General features: G+C 39.1%; 1 protein-coding gene across 4 annotated transcripts in view; it reads right to left on the bottom strand.

Annotated features, from left to right (window-relative positions):
• UNC5D (unc-5 netrin receptor D) overlaps positions 1-18,340 on the bottom strand; it is a 156,434-nt gene that overhangs the window by 80,687 nt on the left and 57,407 nt on the right. For all 4 annotated transcript variants that reach the window (XM_074808111.1, XM_074808113.1, XM_074808112.1 and 1 more), the window contains exon 2: positions 604-822. In XM_074808111.1, coding sequence (XP_074664212.1) covers positions 604-822 — 219 coding nt within the window. The remainder of the gene's footprint in view (positions 1-603; positions 823-18,340) is intronic.

Raw genomic sequence — 18,340 nt, 5'->3', positions numbered from 1 at the left:
CTCTCAGAAAGCTCACTGTGGTGAGTGTTTGATCAGGCCCCATGTCTCCACTTGGAAAAGCTGGTGGTGCATATCCAGTCTGTTACTGTCTCTGTGTAACGCCTCCTACACCTACAGCCATCTTCATTCCCTTTGTTTTCCCCACTCATACTACACCTCTTCTGGCAGGATCTGTATTTCCCTTCACTGCCTGTCAGCTCTGTCCTTTCCTTACCCTCTTCCACCCACTGCTTTCCCTTTTGCATTTGGGGAAACTGCTCCTCCAGCCCAGCAAAGCTGGGCCTACACGGTACAGCACAAGCAGAGAGGAGCTGGCCTTGCCGACACACCGAGCTGAGCGCGTGGTTGCAGCAGCCCAGCGACGAGCTGATGCTGACGCCCCGCGCCCTCCTTCCAGGGCTGCGCTCAGGGCAGAGCCGACGCCGCTGTGTCCCTTTGGAATTGGAGCCAGTTCCCACTCCCGTAGCTCAGTGCGAGCCTGCAACTGCTGCCTGGCTCTCCTGTTTGTGTACCTGAACGTCACCTCCCGTTCTTTGCCCCGTTTCATGTTGGTGACAAACACTGTGCTCAGATCTATCTCCCGAAGGACACATTAGCCCTTACCTGTAGTCTCATCCATGCTTTCCTCAGACACGTGCTCATTTTGATGGACCCATTCACCATTGCACTTGAAGAAAATCTGCATAGCTGGCATAGCTTTACAGCGTAAGACAATGGGGTTGCTTTTTATAATGTAGGCATCATCTGGTTCCTCCATAAAATGAGGCAGTGTTCCAGGAGCAGATGGGATAGACTCTGGAAGGGCTTCACTGTTATCATTTCCTGAAACGGAAGGAAAGGAAAATACACATTTTTCATGTTGTTGCACCCTTTGTATTATCTCATTTAATTGATTAAATACCATTTTGGATGTAAGAACTGTCAAGAAAACTGACAGAAAAGAAGCGTCAGAATCATCAGAAAACTGCACCATCACTGCTGCCGATTTTACAGATGGGGAACTGAGGCACAGAAAGATTAAATGAGTCACCTAAGGTCATACAGAAACTCTACGGAAAAAGTAGAAACTAAACCTTATTCTCTTGAGTGACAGCCCAGTGCCTTAACTACCAAATCTTCCTTTCTTTCACAGAATTTTATTTCCTTTAGACAGTTGCTGTAGATTTAACAGGGATCAGAGTGCTAACCACAGAGAAATACACTGATATGAACAGCATTACGGCAGCACTCCAACACTGGAATAAGCAAACTATGATTTCATACCCACTTAGGGGAAATTTTCAATATGCTTTTACGCTGTTCCCATTTACTGCAGCCCCTTTAAGGTGATATAAAAGTGGAAAAGTGGTTTCTGTAGGGCCAGAAACTGCAAGATAGTGAGCTTTCTCAGCTTCTATCACAGACAGTAGGATCCAAGGCCATTCGTTCAGCAATGCATGAGCCTAGGTGTCTTATTTTCTGAATTCCTGTGCTTAGACATGAACACAGAAGCACTGGAATACAAGCTTTCCTTTTACTACAACTCTTTTAATTGAGTCAAATCCTAGTGGCTGCTGCCAAAACCAGGAAATTCCCACTGACTTTCAGCAATGCTGGGATTTATTTCAGGACTTTGTTAGTTTTGCGAGAAAATTCAGAGAACAGCAACAAAAGTAAGTCGGAAGGGATCAATTTATGAAGGAAGATTAGAAAGTACTGAATACACACACTTGGCCAGATGATAACAGAGGAGGACACGGTCTATATGCAGATGAAGGGGACACAGTATCAGAGAAGAGGAATAGCTGAGGGCAATACAAACGTAGTTTTAACTAAAAACACTGAAACTAAGTTAGATGAAAGGGAAGTTATGATGATATAAGTCTAAAAACCTTCACAGATCTAGATTACAGAATGATGAGAACATTCTTTGTCTTTATTTCTATTAAAGAGAGGTCTCTCTCACCTATCACTCACTACATCTGTGTCTGCAAATACGCACTGTGTATGTGCTGAGAGATCACCGTGATCCTCAAATGAGTTCAATGGTTTAAACCACATTCACAGTGTACTTTAGAAAATATTATCATCATTTTTAGCGTTCTACTCTGGAACATTTATGCCAATTTCCATCTTGTCAATCTTCAGTAATACTGCATCCCTGCAGGAGTTATTAAATCCATGCTTTATAGGAAATAACAAAAATGTCAGTAGATTCTGGAGAGGCTTGGAAATCCCATGCTCCCACAATGCTTTGAGGGCTTCATGAGGCAGCAACACGCCTGTGTGGAGGAAGAATAGTGGACAATTTTCTAAGGATCATTCAGTTAGAGAACTTAGAATGACCCATGGTTATTCCACTGAATTTGCTATTCAGGGAAGACACAAAGGATGAAATCCCAGCCCCACTGAAATTAAGGGCACAACTCTCCTGCCAAGTGGCATCCAGATGTAATGATGTGGCTTTACATTCCTGTTAAGTGTTACTGATGAGCACCTGATGGACGATGTTTTATAATCCAGATGAAATCAGCATCTGGCAAGCATTTACTTCACTGAGTACAACTTCACACAACCGTTAGCAGAAGTAAGGAAAGCAACTCATTACTGTACCCTGTGTGAGGTCAGGCTGGAAGGCAACTGTAGAAAATTCACAAAGGATTTGCATTCCTCGGTTTTTGTTTATGGAGATACCGCTTTTCTCCATATGGCTGCTGCAGTGACACCCATTTAATGGGTTGCGATATCTGGAAGTTTTGCATCATAAATATTTAGTGTGATTTATGAAACACAAGACATATTTTACTTGTCCCTTTATCATGCTTAAAGAGAAGAGTCACACAGCAGTATTTCAGATACATTAAAAGAAGTACCCTTCTGCATTTAAATGTCAGACTCTAACCCTAATTAAGATGACATTTCCTGCCACACACACTAAAAAAAAGTTTGATGATTAGACAAGTTACAATGTTCTACAGCTCCCTGAGACTGGAACAGGTACGATCACACTCTGAGCAAGTGCTACTGTTTACTTAACCACAGCTACAACAGGAAATTTAGCAGTGAATTGATAAATCAACTCTCCCAAGTTGATGAGCCATTTCCTCAAGACCACCACAGCAACCGCTGCTCTCAGTTTCAAACTGCACTAACTCACTGCGCATCTTGATGTTATATTGAATCTGAGGTCATGCAAAGACTTGTACAAGCTTCAGGGGAGGGTAAAATTCTGTGAACAAAGAGACTAAAAAAGGAGTATTTGGCCCAAAACATATATATATTTCATGTTCAAGTCCTAAGCAATTTGGCTACTACAATCGATAGCAAAGCAAGATTAGTCAAATTATGATGAGGCATTTCAAGTCTCTCTAAAAATGGTCTAGAAGTACTTTGCTGACACGGGAAGATGTATCGAGCCAGGCAAACCCGTATCACACAACTCGCCTCCCTCCTCAAACAGCGGGACTGAACGCGATTCCCTGCTCCCGAAGCACGCTTCTTGGAGGTACGCCCCAGCAGCACCCCAGCGTTCCAGAATATAAAATAAGGACCCCATATTTACATCTCTATGACTATATACACACACACACTTAAATAAATCACAGGAGCCATCACAGACCTTAATCACACCAGTGCTAATAGATAAACTATGGGAAGAGAATGCCTAGACTGATGTGCTGAATGGTACTGCCCATTCTTAATCAGGTACAACAAATCCCAGGGTCAAGTCCTAATAAATATTATTTAAGCGGCTATTACTGATGTTATATAAATCTACGTGAATTTCAGGATAAATAATATTTTAGCTGAGATAACTGCAGTAGCTGCTGACCAAAGCAAAGCCTCTCTTAAAGTACACTTAATACTTGGAATTTTAACTTAATGCATCTTTCTTTTGTGCATCATCTTTTTTGTACCCTAACTCGCATTCAAATGAATCTGAAAGCCTAGCAGAACTTTGTAAGGGTTTTGATTTTTTTTTTTTTTTTTTTAATAACTGTCAGTTTTCAAGATTCAGGCCATTCATAGTTATAGAAAAATGGCTGTTTTAATGCAACAGTGAATGACAGAATACCAAACTATCAAACACAATTCTTGTATTTTTCATTCCTGGAAAATTACCTCTCAGGAAGTGCTTTGTATTTTATGTTCTGCACACTAGTCCAATAGGGACTTTAAATCTTTTTATGACAATAATAGAAACAAAAAAGAAAGGAGAAAAGAAGTTAGGAACAAACACTGAATTCTTCTATGAAATAAATATACTGTTGTTAGTTGTCAGATCACATTAGAAAATCTTGATAGCAGCAGACATGAATCCTTCAGAATTTCAAAAAAACTGATCAAGATATAATTTAGATGTTAAAGTGAGATTTTAAAACAATGAAAAAACATGAGTTCTAAACTTTTTTTTTCAAATTAAGAATTATTTTTAAAATAAGTAAGTAGCATTACTTTTTATATTAAAAAACCAACACTTAGAAGTGTCCCAAACAAGCCAAGTAACTTGCTGGGAATAAATATGAATAATCCTCAAAAGACAACCACACTTCTAATGCTACCCCTCATGGAAGATTCCTTTATTATCACCATCACTTTCAGATTATAAAACCTAGTATAAGTGGAATTATCCTCTATTTCATTTATCCCTCCATCTCCTCCCCCCATCCCTGCAAAAAAGCACAGAGTTGTCCAAGCACTTCAGAAAAAAAATGCCTTTTCCCAGCTGTAAACATCCCAACCACTCCTTTTGGACAGGTATGTTCACTCGTTGAAAGACAATGAGTGATGACCAAAGTTCTGGACACTCACTTTCTTCCCTTTCCGTGGATCTGATGTTGCTGATTCCTGCTGAACTTTGAACCACCTGCAGTCAGTATTTTCTACAAAATGAAGCCAACTGTCTTTCTACACATATGCTCATTTTACAGGAAAGTCAAAAGATGAAAAAAATCGTATTCCAGAATACGTAACTTCCTTATGCGTGGAATGGTTTTCATAATTAAATTCGAGCCATTACTCAGTCAGAAAAGCAACTCAGTGAGATTTATCTATGTTGTTTTAATCAGTTGACCCTGTCCCATATGCAACAACATGGGTTTTCTGGAAGTCACTCAGATATTGATGGAAATACAAGATTTTGTTGCCCACCTGAAATCCTTTAATGCCTCTGTTATTTCCTCTAGTACAGGGATTTACTAAAGCCTGTAGGGACATGGTATTTAGCAAAGATTGACAATACAGGAACAGTGAGAATGGTCAGTAATAAAACATGCATGCTGATGAGTTTCACTGCATAATTTTTCTTTAAACTCTATACATTGAACGGGAATCCAATTACTACTTATTCAGCACTCCTGGTAAATGATACAGAACTGTTTAATTGGTATGACTGCCATCAAGCACCTACTGCACGGCCATCTTCATCTGCCTGCACGATGCACATCTGGGGACGAGCAAAGTGGCACTAACTGATGTTCTGTTCCTGACTCCAGTCTCAGAGTCAGTGTTTCCTGCTTTTTCTACTTCAGTACATTTCCCAAAGATATAATCTGTAAATTTAGAGAAATACTGTAATTTTTTCCATATTTTTAACTGAATTCCTGGTTTCTTCTGGCTACTGTATTGCATAATGCCATACCTAGTTTTATTAATGGATATGTCTGCGTGCACCTCCAGCACCTGTGGTAATGCACAGATTTCTAGATATATTATCCAAGTACTATGACCACTACTATGCTGATACTACATTTGTTGTAGACATTACACGTTTCTTTCAATAAAAGCCATTTTATGTGTGTAACCTGACACGTAATCACACACAAATGGGAAACTGCCACACAAGCTGCTCACCCTCCTCTTCTCCAAAGACACGTACTTTTGAGCAAATTCAAGAAAAACGGTGTAAGACTAGTAAAGGGAAGGAACTAAATATTTAATTCACTGGATTGGGGATTAGGAAAAATAATCTTTGATCTTCTAAAATTAGTTATGCCCTGTGCTGCATGCAGTTATACATAATATGCTGGGGAAGAAGAAAAATGTTGTTCTGTATCTATTTGGTGAGCGCATGGGAACGATGCAAAACTATGACACCCAGTGAGGAAGTTCTTGAAGACTGTTAACTACATATGGCAAAAGCTAAAAAACTTTCTTCCTCCTGCTCCTCAATATTTAAGATGCTCACAACAATGTCGGAATGGCATACTCGAGTCGTCTCTGGTTACCAGCACGTGATCCTGTTGAGGGACTTGCCCACGAGCTATACAGCAAAATTTTCAAGACTGTTGCAGTAACTTGGGCTTCAAAGTAGCTTCTGTTAGCAAAGAAACTACCAAGACTTTATCCTTGATGCCTTTAAATATTTGTACCAACATTTCAACCGCTGGTGACTCCCAACGTAAATGTCAAGAGTCCTCATTTCTCCCTAGTCCTGCTGGGAAAGAGGCTGGAGCTGGAATGAAGAATCCACACCATCGCCAGTTAGCAGTTTCCACTGAACAAAACAAAAGTTGATATGGTACGATTAGGCTACAGCAAAACAATGAGTACGGAAAGCAGTCCTGCTTATGTTCAGACAATTCAATATCCGATATTACTTTCCAGTAGGTTCCACATGACAATGATTTGCTTAAATGACGAATATTTAACTCAGTAGATGAATGCATTAGAAGCAGCTTGTGAAGAATGCTTTCAGAAAGAAAATGTGCTTATACACCTGTACGTATACAATGCATTCCTAAGAACTATGAACTACAACATGGGTAAACCTCTTTTCATTACAAATTTTCCCACAATGCCTGTAAAATTTCCATATAAGGTTTGATGGCTTCATAAAATCCGGATTTAAATTCAATCAATAATTGATCTGGGGGAATCTGTGGCATTATATTTCACTGTTGGTATGATCTGATTAAGCATAGCTGTGTTTGCTTACATTTGTGTTACTATAAATTAAGCCTGCTTTATTTTGGTACATGAACCATGTTATAAGAAATTGGACAATATTAGGAGGAAACTTCACTGCATGTGAAAGGTATGGAATTAAGAACCCTTCTTAATGTGACTTCTGTGCCTAACCAAAGGTTATAAGAGAGCTGAAACACCTTCAGGTATATGGAACTGGTAACTGGAACTGAAGCATGTACATATATCATAAATATACATATTTAGGGTCATTTTTCTTTCTCCTGAGATGTTTGTTCACTTCTCATTTCAGTAGGGCCTGAAATCATAATTAGGTTGCCAAGACAATATCCCATGAGTATAAGAGAATAATGAAATATCAAAGTGGAAAAACATAAAGATGTCACTGATGTTTGAACAGAAATGACTTTCTGATACGAAAACAAAACAAACCAATGTCAGTGTAAGTCTGTAGAGACAATGATACAACGGGAATGCAAAACTGTCGGTGCTACCGCAAGTCTACATTTACAACAACTTCCTCTATAGGAAAGAGCACAAGGCCAGGGGAAACCAATGAGATTTCTGTGAAGGCATCTGTCACCTACCTACTCCTCTCGAATCTGCACATCGGCACAGGGTGTGCCTGAGCAGGTGTGGATTGCACAAGAAGGGAAATCTTCCAGAGGGAGACCCAAGAATTCAGACAAATTTCTCATCCTAACATTTCAGTCTAAGACAATGCACTTAAGGAAACCTCCCACTGCAATGTGTCAACTGCCCACACCAAGGCTTCACTAGAGAATAATGCTTCAGGAACCAAACGCTGAAATAATGACCAGTTATGCCCAAGATACGCACAAACTAAGAGTATTCTGGGTTTACTGAGACACGAAGGCAGAGACAACTGGAGAACTGTCAAGCAGATAAACTTGCTTTGAATAAAAAATACCTTTGGAAATAACAGACATCAAAATAATGTATATTTGCAGTGGTTCTCTCTTGTTTTATATTCTAACTGTAGTTTTCAGGGTTGTGCAACACAAACAAGATAACTTACAAATCAAAGAAATTCAAACCCAGAATCACCTTCCATGATCAACTTTGCTTTATTGAAAAAAAATGGCTAATAGCACAGTGAAGATTCTAAGCACATAAAATCATATTACAGCTAAATTATTTCTACTTGACTTCCAGAACTGACTGAACCTCGTAGCAAAACCTAAAACTTAAGTGTTAAGTACCTACCAAAAAGGCGTGTGAGGAAAAACTCTTTTTGCTACTGTTTTTATACCCAGGAATAAGGAAGACTCAGAACACAAAGAATCTGAACAGTTTCAGAGCATTCTGCAAGTCAGAGAGAATTTTAAATGCCTTTGCAACCCAATCATATGGCTTATTTTTACTGGATATTCACATCTACCTTACAAGGAGGGAGTATTTCTCCTGCTTTTAAGCTACACGTCTGAGGTAGTTGCCACTTAGGTTTTTAAGAAACTCTCTTAAAAACTGATAAAAACTCTCACAGGATGCCATCTTGGGGAGAAGCTCAAGTAAAAGCTGCAATGAACGGAGCCCTTTAACTCCTGCTGTGCTGATGAAAGCTGCTGGGCTGTTCGGGCTGGAGACCTACCAGTACTGGAAAACCCATGTGGAAGTGAAAACCCTCGTGCCTCAGTAACTAAGTCCGGCACTCAGAAGGATTGGTGTTCCTCTGAACAAAAGGGAGCACGGGTGGGAGATCAAGGATTGCTTAAAAACATACTACACAACCATGACCATTCTGTATTTCACATCTTAGCAGACAGGGTCTCCTCAATTTTCAGCACATGTTGAAAGTCACAAGTGCTGTATATACATCTCAGGAAGCCAACTTTTGATATCAGTATATTAGTTTCATCAGACCCTCTTGCTTCCTATGGATATAAAGTATAAACTTCCAGCAGCTGTACCATAATCCTTCTCATCAAATATTTGGGCGACAGGTGGAAAATTGTTCTGCCAGCTGAGGAAGACAAAATCCATTCCTCCTGGCAATTTTCTGCAATGAAAACTCCAAAAAATGAATGTGCAATAAGTTGTGGAAATAAATCTAAAATATTATCACACAAAAGCAGTGTGCTCAGAATCTTTAGCTGAAAACTAACCCCGCTTATCTGAATTTTAAAGAATCTCATTTCTTCTTCTGTGTGCATAGGACTAGATATTAAGCTGGATGCTTCTACTTGAAACTATTAGTTATACACCTGGGTTTTTTTCCATTTTGCTTTGCTTTGAAATGCACTGTGGTTCTTTGACCATTGCTTTTTTTTTTTGCATGCATCAAGGAAGTCTGACAACAAATCTGGGAACCACATATTATCAATTTCATTTTACAGAAGGGTGAGCGGTCTGAAAATGGACTATGAGAATAAGAGCAAGCCATGAAGCTAGGAACCAAATGCCACAGAGCTGCGTTCCAGTACTCAGCAGAACCATGCTAAGCTGCATACACTATTCTGCTGCTATTTAGCAGGCTTTGGATGACATTGTCTCCAGTTTATTAGCAGGAAAGGAGAGTGAAAGTCAATATATAATCATGGAAATAAGTTGTCTTAATAGGATTAAAAAAATCAAGACAACACTTTTAAGTGTCTGTTCGTCTATTCGCTTTGTGAGTCCTTTCCTACGTACCTTAATGTCAGTGAAGCTGTAAAAGTTCAACGCTTTTCCAACAGTGATAAACCAGACGTGTAAGAGAAAGGCAGAGTCTACGACAGCCTACCCACAGACTCACCAGTGGTGAGCGGAACTGTCGGAGAACGACAGAACGACTTGCCACAGTTGTGAGCAACTGAGTGAGCCTAGCTTAATAATTCACCTCTCCTTGGCCAAAACCCATCATCGCTAACCACGTGCCCACTGTTTGTCCGTTAAAAGGCAAGTCAGTGTGTTAGTCTGAACCACCCATCCTTCTCACCGACAAGGAGCACACGTGGGGTCCCTTAACTGTAACTGAGCAGCAGAGCTGTACGTCCCGAAACCATTCTAATTTCTTGTATTTCTCTGAGCAAACTCTTTCTTCCCCTCACTTTTCACCAAACGGCAGCAACAACATTATCATCCAAATATCTCACATAGAATCCATTTGAGAAAGACCCCATGACATCATCAAAATTTTGCTGTGACAGTATTCTTTAAGAATATGAAGTACCATTCCTTTAGCGAGCAGGACTTCTTCCGCAGAAAGGATTTTGATGCTAATAGGAGTGAGGTCATTTTCTCAATCCTCGTTTATTCCATCTTCCTTCCCTTTTAATATCTTATGAGCTTTAGCTAAGGGCTGTATACTTGCCTTAAAGCTCATAGTCTTCATTTAATCTCTGTGCACATGGCAGAAAGCACAATTTAGTTAAATATATTTATCTATATAAAACGGGATAAAGTTTAAAAGCATCACACCTTCATCCACAAATTCTAACCTTAATTCTTCTCTGACTCTCTGTCAAACAACCCAAGTTAAAAGTACTTCTGCAGCTCTACACAGGGCTACGCTTTCACATGTTTAAGTGACTAAGACAAAACTGGTACCAGTTCTACAACTGCTCACATCCCCAACCCAGCTCAAGAACGGAAGCAGTCACCTTTCACCATCTCCACCTACTCTTAACCCCGACTATCAGAAACGATCAGCTCACTCGGTACTGCCAAGTCGCGGTGGGGTTAGCGAGCAGCCTCAGCAGAGCAACCAGGGAAGAATGGTATGTGGAGACCAGCTCCCGTTCACACAGCTCAGGAGGGTTCTTTTCAAAAGAGAAAAAAAAGAGAAGAAAAAAAGCCCGTTTCAGTAGCACCAATTTCCCTCTAGAATTTCATATTCGGCTGACATTGTTGTGCCCTCTCTTCAGCCATTTCATGAGAAGCTCACAGTTCAATGAAATTCGTAGAAGTAATTTTCCATAAACCACATTGTTAATGGGTTGCAGGAGGGTAGGGCATTTATTTTCACCAATGAGGATTAATATGTTCATAAAACATTAGTAGTCTTTTCTATGCCAACAGAGATGAATGTGTTATCCTATTGTAATCCCTTATGGATTCTAAATCTATTTATATCTAAGTTATACATATTTATTAAAATGATATATTGCATTTATTAAATATTAAGTGGATTACAAACTTGAAGAATCTTTCATACAGTCATACATTTATTTAACATCTAGATTTTTTTCTTTAAGCAGTATGCAAGCAATATAAATCTTTAAAGGAAGAAAGATTCTCCAGCATTCTAAATAGATGAATCTGTAACAAAAACTCTTCCAGCATGCAGTGTGCAAAGAGTATCATACTAGCAGAAAAAGTTTACTTAAAAAATGCTATGGGAAAATGTGTGGTAATACCAGAGCTGTACATGTAAAGATAATCAAATGGATGAGGACAATGATTGTATATTTAGCTAACAAGCAGGACTGAAAAGACCAAGACCTCAACAGATTACTGAATGACCTCAAAACAATCCTAAAATTCTCAGTATGTATCACACACCTACTATCACATGCCAAACACACAGGGTTTGTCTTAAATGCCAACAGCATTAGTTACACAAATTTTAACAACAGCTTCCTGGAAATATGTCATATTTATCAGGTGGCTGTAGGGAGAGAGGGGGAAGCTTTACTATCCCACTGTGCAGCCACACATTTCCAGATGGTGTAATAAGACCACCAGATGTGTCACCTTTGGGGCTGATCACTTTGGGATCAACAAATTGCCTTGAAGATTCAAGCTTTATGGTTGCCTAGGATACCTGACCTGTTTAAGGTGACAAGAAATGAACTCTGAATAAATTAACCAGTATCATTTCGCTAACTGATGTTCCATGTGCCTCAGAGGGCTGCCAGCTATAATGGTTGCCATTAAAAAGTCAAATATTTACTTATAGTTTCTACACTATGGAGCAGATCTTGCAGGCAGCTCAGCTGGAGAAAGTCACTACTACAATTTAGCACAGAAGCATAAGATAAAGCAGGAGATATAAAAGTGAGGGAAGGCTTCTCTGGAGTGCTCTCCTTGGATTTCCTGTATATTTAGATGATATCTCATATTTACACTGAAATCTATACACATCATTCTTTAGTAGACTGCTCTTTGGCACACAAAGGCAAATAAACCATCTTGCTAAAGTCTATGTTTAAGGGTTTTTTTAACCAAAGGACATTTTTAGAATCTTTAAATTAAATTTTCTGTTTACATATAAAAAAGTAGCTTTGAACTTCAAGTGCCTATGACCCAGAAAGGGAATGAATGAGACCAAACTAGAGCAAGGCTAAAATGCCCATTTTGATCCTCAACAATGACAGAGAAAAGAGTGGATTTTTTCCCATCTGTGAGAGTATTTGGGAAAGAACCCCAACAACTATTTTACTACTGATACTAAAAGTGCAGCAAATAAAAAGATGTAACTGCTTGGATTCCGTTCACCAACAGAAAGTGAATTATGTTAGGATAAAGTTAACGTGCTTATTAACATACAAGTCAAGGGGAAATGATCATAATGTAGGTAACTTGTTTTTAAATATCACCAACTCGTTTCTATTAGGACCCAGCAATTTGCAGAACATATTTGAGCCCAAATCTAATCAGATATACACTAACAGCTTTAATCTGCTGCCCCTCTTCCATGTTCCCACCCCCCAAAGACTGAAATCAGCTTTTAAATTATGAGGATGGGATTCTTCAGGTGCCAGTACTGCTCAAAAAATACTCCACCCCGCTTGCCCTCCCTTCATGGCAAGACTGTAATTATCATTGGTATATCTTTTGGGTCAGCTGTGCTGTGAGAGTAACTTCCATGGGAAAAACTAACCTGAAGTAAGCTAAAAACTCCAATTTGTCCCCAAATGATGAGCGTAAACTAGGATTTCTCCCAAGTACAATTACTGAGTTAACGTATCCGCTTATCGAACCCTGGCCCAAAATATAGTACCTGCTGACGCAAGTGCTTCTAGCTCAGCAACAAAGCAATAATAAATAGAATGAATTCATACCCAGTTCATAGTTGCACCTGTGCTACAATGCTTATTCTTAGCTACAGCAGCATTTTATTTACTGAATGAGCCACAGAGCTCTTTCCTCCAACTTAATTCACAGATCAATTGTCATTATCAAGGCTAAAGGCTTTGATGTGCCCAACTACCAATTCAGCTGCGCGAGGAGATGCTTACTGCAGATCTATTCACATCGTGCTTCAAACTGGACTACAGACAAGTTTTTGTTTTGTTTGCAAGCTAGTAATAAGGCTGCTGTACAACTGCTGATAATGTATTTAAGAAGAGGGGGCAAAAATAACCCACACATATGTCAAACTGCTCTTCTCTTAAAACTACTGCAGTATCAAAGCTGTTCTGCAGATAAATGTCAGTTTAATTTCTTTTGTAAATGTTGGAGGGGAAAAAAACCCCCACCTTCCTTCCTCCACCACCAAATGATAATGCTTAGAATTCCTGACAACAGATGCTGCATAACAAAGCACGTCAACATCTCCCTTGGCTGCCAGCACAGGAAAGATAGGCACTGCCTGTTCAGTGCTATGCTTACAGCCTCAGCAGAAACTCTGCCCAGCCTGTCCGTTCAAATTCCTCAAATCCCTGCATTCCAGTAAGAAAGGTATCGATGACCTTGTATTCTCAAACACTGAGGGCACCTGATTGGCATGGGAGCCAAGAACAGAAAGTAGCATACAACACCTTTGAAGCAGAAAAACAGAAGGATCAGGGAATCCTTATTTGTTCAAAGACTGATGTTTGCAGGAATAAAGTAGGATTTGTCTTCAGCTACAACACACCTCAAGACCGAGTTCCTAAATATGCAAACATTAACAGCAAGGCTTATTATTTCTCAATTCAGATAAAAATAATGTTCTTTTACAAAAAAGGATGGAGATGCTACTTGAGATTTTCAAAGCCTTCTATAATTGGACATTTTCATATTAAAAGTTTCATAGCTAACATAGGCTCTTCTAATCCACTGTATCCAAAGTTACACTGCTAATTACACTTACATGCAGCTACGCCATCTTTTGTTAAAATTCCTGTGGTACTCACTAAAGTCAATCCGTTGCCCTTAATTCATCCCAAGAAAGTAGGAGAGCAATTCTCTTCAGAAGTCATAAAAAATTCCTTAAAACATGTTAATAAGCACAGACTTTTCAGTGCACAAAGCGTTCACTAGCAAACACTCACCCTTTATTTTTCTAGTCACATTGCCATTAAATAACAAATATGTTCCTAGTACTGACAAATACAACTTCCTGAAGAAATGGATTAAAATGAGAAGATGACTCCCTAAATTAACTCATCAGTTACTAAAAATTTTGTTTCAGCTAATAAAGTAATGTTCATTCCTGCAGAAGGCAGTATTATGCTTATGATGAGACCTGGGTTCAGTTAATCTTAATTACTGAGACAATGATATGGAAATGCTCCTTTGTAAAAAAACATAAGCTAAGAGAAACACTTTTGATTCTTCCAGCCTAAGGTGAGGAAGCAAGCTCTTAAAAGATATGTCCTTTATTTTAATGCCGATAGCTTTTGAGATCACTGCAGTAATGCACCTATTCAAACACAATTTAGGAACACTCAGTAGCCAAGAGTAAGACATCACAGAGTAATTCTCATCAACTGAGTCTTAAATCCCTAACGATCCAATTAAAATTGGACTAAAGAATGTTGTAGTTATTTTTGCGTCTTCAGGTAACTCAAACTTAGTAAGAAAATAGGTATCATTAGGTATTAATATTCATCATTCTAACTATAATGTACAGTGCACAATTTAGATAGGAGTTTAGATGGGAGGAATATTAGATTTCCAAATTCCTCTGAAATACAGAATAGCAAATCATGGATTAGCTGTACTTGCAAGCATTTCCATTCCTTGTTGCACTTTACACAAATTAGAGGAATGAACTAAATTTAATGACGGATCTTGCTTTTCTGAAATTTAGTTTATTGTGATTGGGGGGAAAAAAACTTTATATCTAAATAACAGAGTTTTGGAAGCAAACATTTATGATGCTTTTCCTTATAAAAAAATTAGGTATTTCAAATACTATCCAGTTTATGAAATATCCAGTATCCCTCATAATGGGAAAGATCCAATTAGTAGATGTTTTCTACATATGTAGAGAGACTTGAGTCATAGAGGTTTTTTGGATCTTTCTGTAAATTCCAATCAAAGCAACAAGTGACATTAACATTTTCAAATATTTTAACATGTGTGTTTGCAGCAACTAAATGTAATATAACACAGCGGGGGAGAAAAGCCAGTGCTATGGGCACTATAGCAATCTTTGTGCTTCCACGTTAAAGGATAAGTCTGTATTGGCTATTAATTTTATATCTAGATATTTTTTCAAGGCATCCCCCTGCTTCAAACATTTTATGCAATAGACACATGACCAGCTGCACCAGCTAAATTAAACAGAGACAGAAGTGGGACAAGGACATCATAAAATACACTTTTTACAGTTTATTGGTATAAGGGCACTGCAGACTGGTCAGTTCTCCATTACCCACTGCCATGTACTGGTCACTGTCCACCCACAGCACTGTCACCCTTGCTGCCAACCCGATCCATCTGCATAAGTACTATCATTCAAATCCTGAAACTGCAGTTCAGATGAAAACCCCAAAGGACAATCCAGAAAACCAACACACACTCCAATATTCCTGGGCTCCCTCTCCAATTAAAGAAATCAATTCACCAAGTCAGACGTAACAGGGGAGAAAAGATCAGGCAACACGAGGAAAAAGAAACAACAGGAAAATTGCTCAGGCAGGAACACTGGACACAGTTACTAATGTTTCAAATTAGCACTAGTTACCTCCATCCAACTGTACTCATAACGCACACTACAAGTGAAAAATATACAATATGCTCTCAAAACCAGATTGGCTTGTCACATCCACATCTGCTGAAATGATACGTTTTCAACAACATCTGGCAGTTTCTTCTTAAGCCCCAAAGGAAATGGAACCCAACTAACCTGTGGTCTTTACTCTCATTATTTCCTATGGACTATGCCAACTTGATCTGGAGTTGGACGCCTGGATCCATTACACACCCTCCTCTGGCTCCTGGGTATCATGGAACCTCTCCTCTCAAAAAAGACAGCCTCTACATTCACACGCTTCCTAACAAGAGGTAACCAGTTAACCGGCTGAAAACTGGAGGCATTCAATGCCGGGAGAATTGCTGTGTTTGCTCACCTTAACATCACTGCTCTCAATGGATAATCTTATATCAATCTGGGGTTTACTATTATTCTGCTGAAAATATTCTGTAGCTTTATTGGCTGGTTTAGGCCAATACATCCGCAATGTCATAGCCTACAGTAAGCAGATGTGCTCTGCAGATTCATGATTTACTACAGAGAATATTCTCAACTTTAATACCTCAGTGAATTTCAAGGTATGACTGGGTCTGTTTTCCTACTCAGCTTACAGTTTCAATAGATATTAGTAAAAGATCTAATCTCCATAGAATATGTACTATCTATACACATATGTAATTAAGTAACAAAAAGCTTATGAAACATCACTTTCATACAGGATTCCAGAATCTTAAGTTTTACACATAATAAGAAAAAAGAAAACCACACACAGAAAAGGCACTACAGACAGAAAAGATTAAAAAGATGCATTTATGAGAATACAATGTGTTAGCATTGCCCTCCCTTTTAGAATTAACTGCTATCCTAACCTCCATGCAACTAAAATTGAAATAGTAAAATATTCTAGCATGCTGTAATATTATATACATAGACCTGTGAGGCATTTAAATTTATTTATGTTACTATAGTTCTCATAAGCTGTTTTCTGCACTAGAACATGATAAGATTTCTGTAGTGCCCTCCAGTTAATTGTTTGAATAAGTATTTTCCAATAATTCTTTCATTCTTCTTCTTATAATCAGATAGCTTTTCCTAAACCCTGGAAGAATTTAAGCAAAGATATCCTACCTGAAACAGGGAGACTAAAACCTTTTCAGTGTTCTTGAGTCTGTCAATCTTAAATATCCTTTAAACAGAAAACCTAAAAAGTCGCTCAACAGCCATCATCATCATGCAACACAGGCTGGAAACCCCCAACAGATCCCCAGCCCAAGAAAGCTGAGTTACTGAGGGACTGGTAACGCACCTCCAGGGCAACCACCTCCTCTCCCCACACCACGGACTGTGCGGCCACAAAGCAACAGTCTCGGAGAAACGTACCCGCTTTGGAAGGGAGAGCAAACTCCCCGCCCAAGAGCTGTTCCTGCTCCTCAATGAGAGACACTCACAACAAATGTTTCCTCCCGTGGGCCTTAACAGCAACCAGAACCACTTCACCTTTTTGACTGGCTGAATCAAACTCAAAATCTGATAAACTTTTACAGAAACTATCCACTATCAGCAGAAAAGAACAATCTGAGACATTCCAGATCACAACTTTGGCAGATAGCTGGTTTAGCATCTCCTACCAAAAACAAATTTCTGTAATAACTTGGCACAGAAGAATTTCTCATTCAGTTGCTTACCAATTTCTTAAATAATTCTTTCCCCCCTTGCATTTCCCTTTACAGTGAATCAGAATCCAGGGGTGGGAACAGTCAAGTGTGATTCTGACTGAGCCACAACTCTCACTCCTCGGTTTTCTGTAACTTTTGCTACCTGGCAGCTCCTGTCCTAATCGTGACCTTAAACTGCCTGTTTATTCAGCTACCGGTGGCGGAAGAAAAAAAAGAACCCCAAAACAAAGCAAAAGAGAAAAACAAAAAAAAATCCATTTGAAAATACTCTCTCTCAAGAACCTCCTACACTAAACGCCCCTACAGCTGACAGTTTTGTGCAGTACAAATATTAATAATTTTCAAAACCTGACATTTTCTGAATCGCACGCTACTTTGTGAAAAATCTTTTTTATATCCTGCTCCACGCTGCTTTTCAAAGAGAAGGGCATTTTAGGCTTTGACTGCTTTTGTCATGTTAAAGACCTAAAAAGATTTACAGCTGTTGGCTCTGCAGCAAATTGTTCATGCTGCAAACATGCACTTTTGGGTGAGACTGGCAATCCAGATTTGAACAGATTATCCATTTAGGCCTATCAACTACATTCTCTTGTACAGGAATCTTTATACTGGCATATACACACCTTGAAGAAATAAAATTCATGACCTTTTTCCCCTTCCTCCCCTCAACCTTCCTCCCCTCAAATGGCTTGAAGTATTCACCAGTTACAGCTTACCCTTGCACGAATTTCATTGTTTTCAACTTTGTCTACCCACGCAGTTTCAAGCAATTTTACTCAGTGCTGTACCTTCTGATCTTTTACAGTGCAGGATGCTTTACAAAGAAGCCTACAGCTGACCACTCTCTAATGCAAGCTCTAGAATCTAGACCCTTTACTGATGTTACAAATTCCTGCATTTTGGGTAAGGA

The sequence above is a fragment of the Strix aluco genome, chromosome 28 (assembly GCF_031877795.1).
Source record: "Strix aluco isolate bStrAlu1 chromosome 28, bStrAlu1.hap1, whole genome shotgun sequence".
Lineage (NCBI taxonomy): Eukaryota > Metazoa > Chordata > Aves > Strigiformes > Strigidae > Strix > Strix aluco.
The sequence above is the reverse complement of the archived record's forward strand: the minus strand, read 5'-3'. Positions and strand labels throughout refer to the sequence as shown.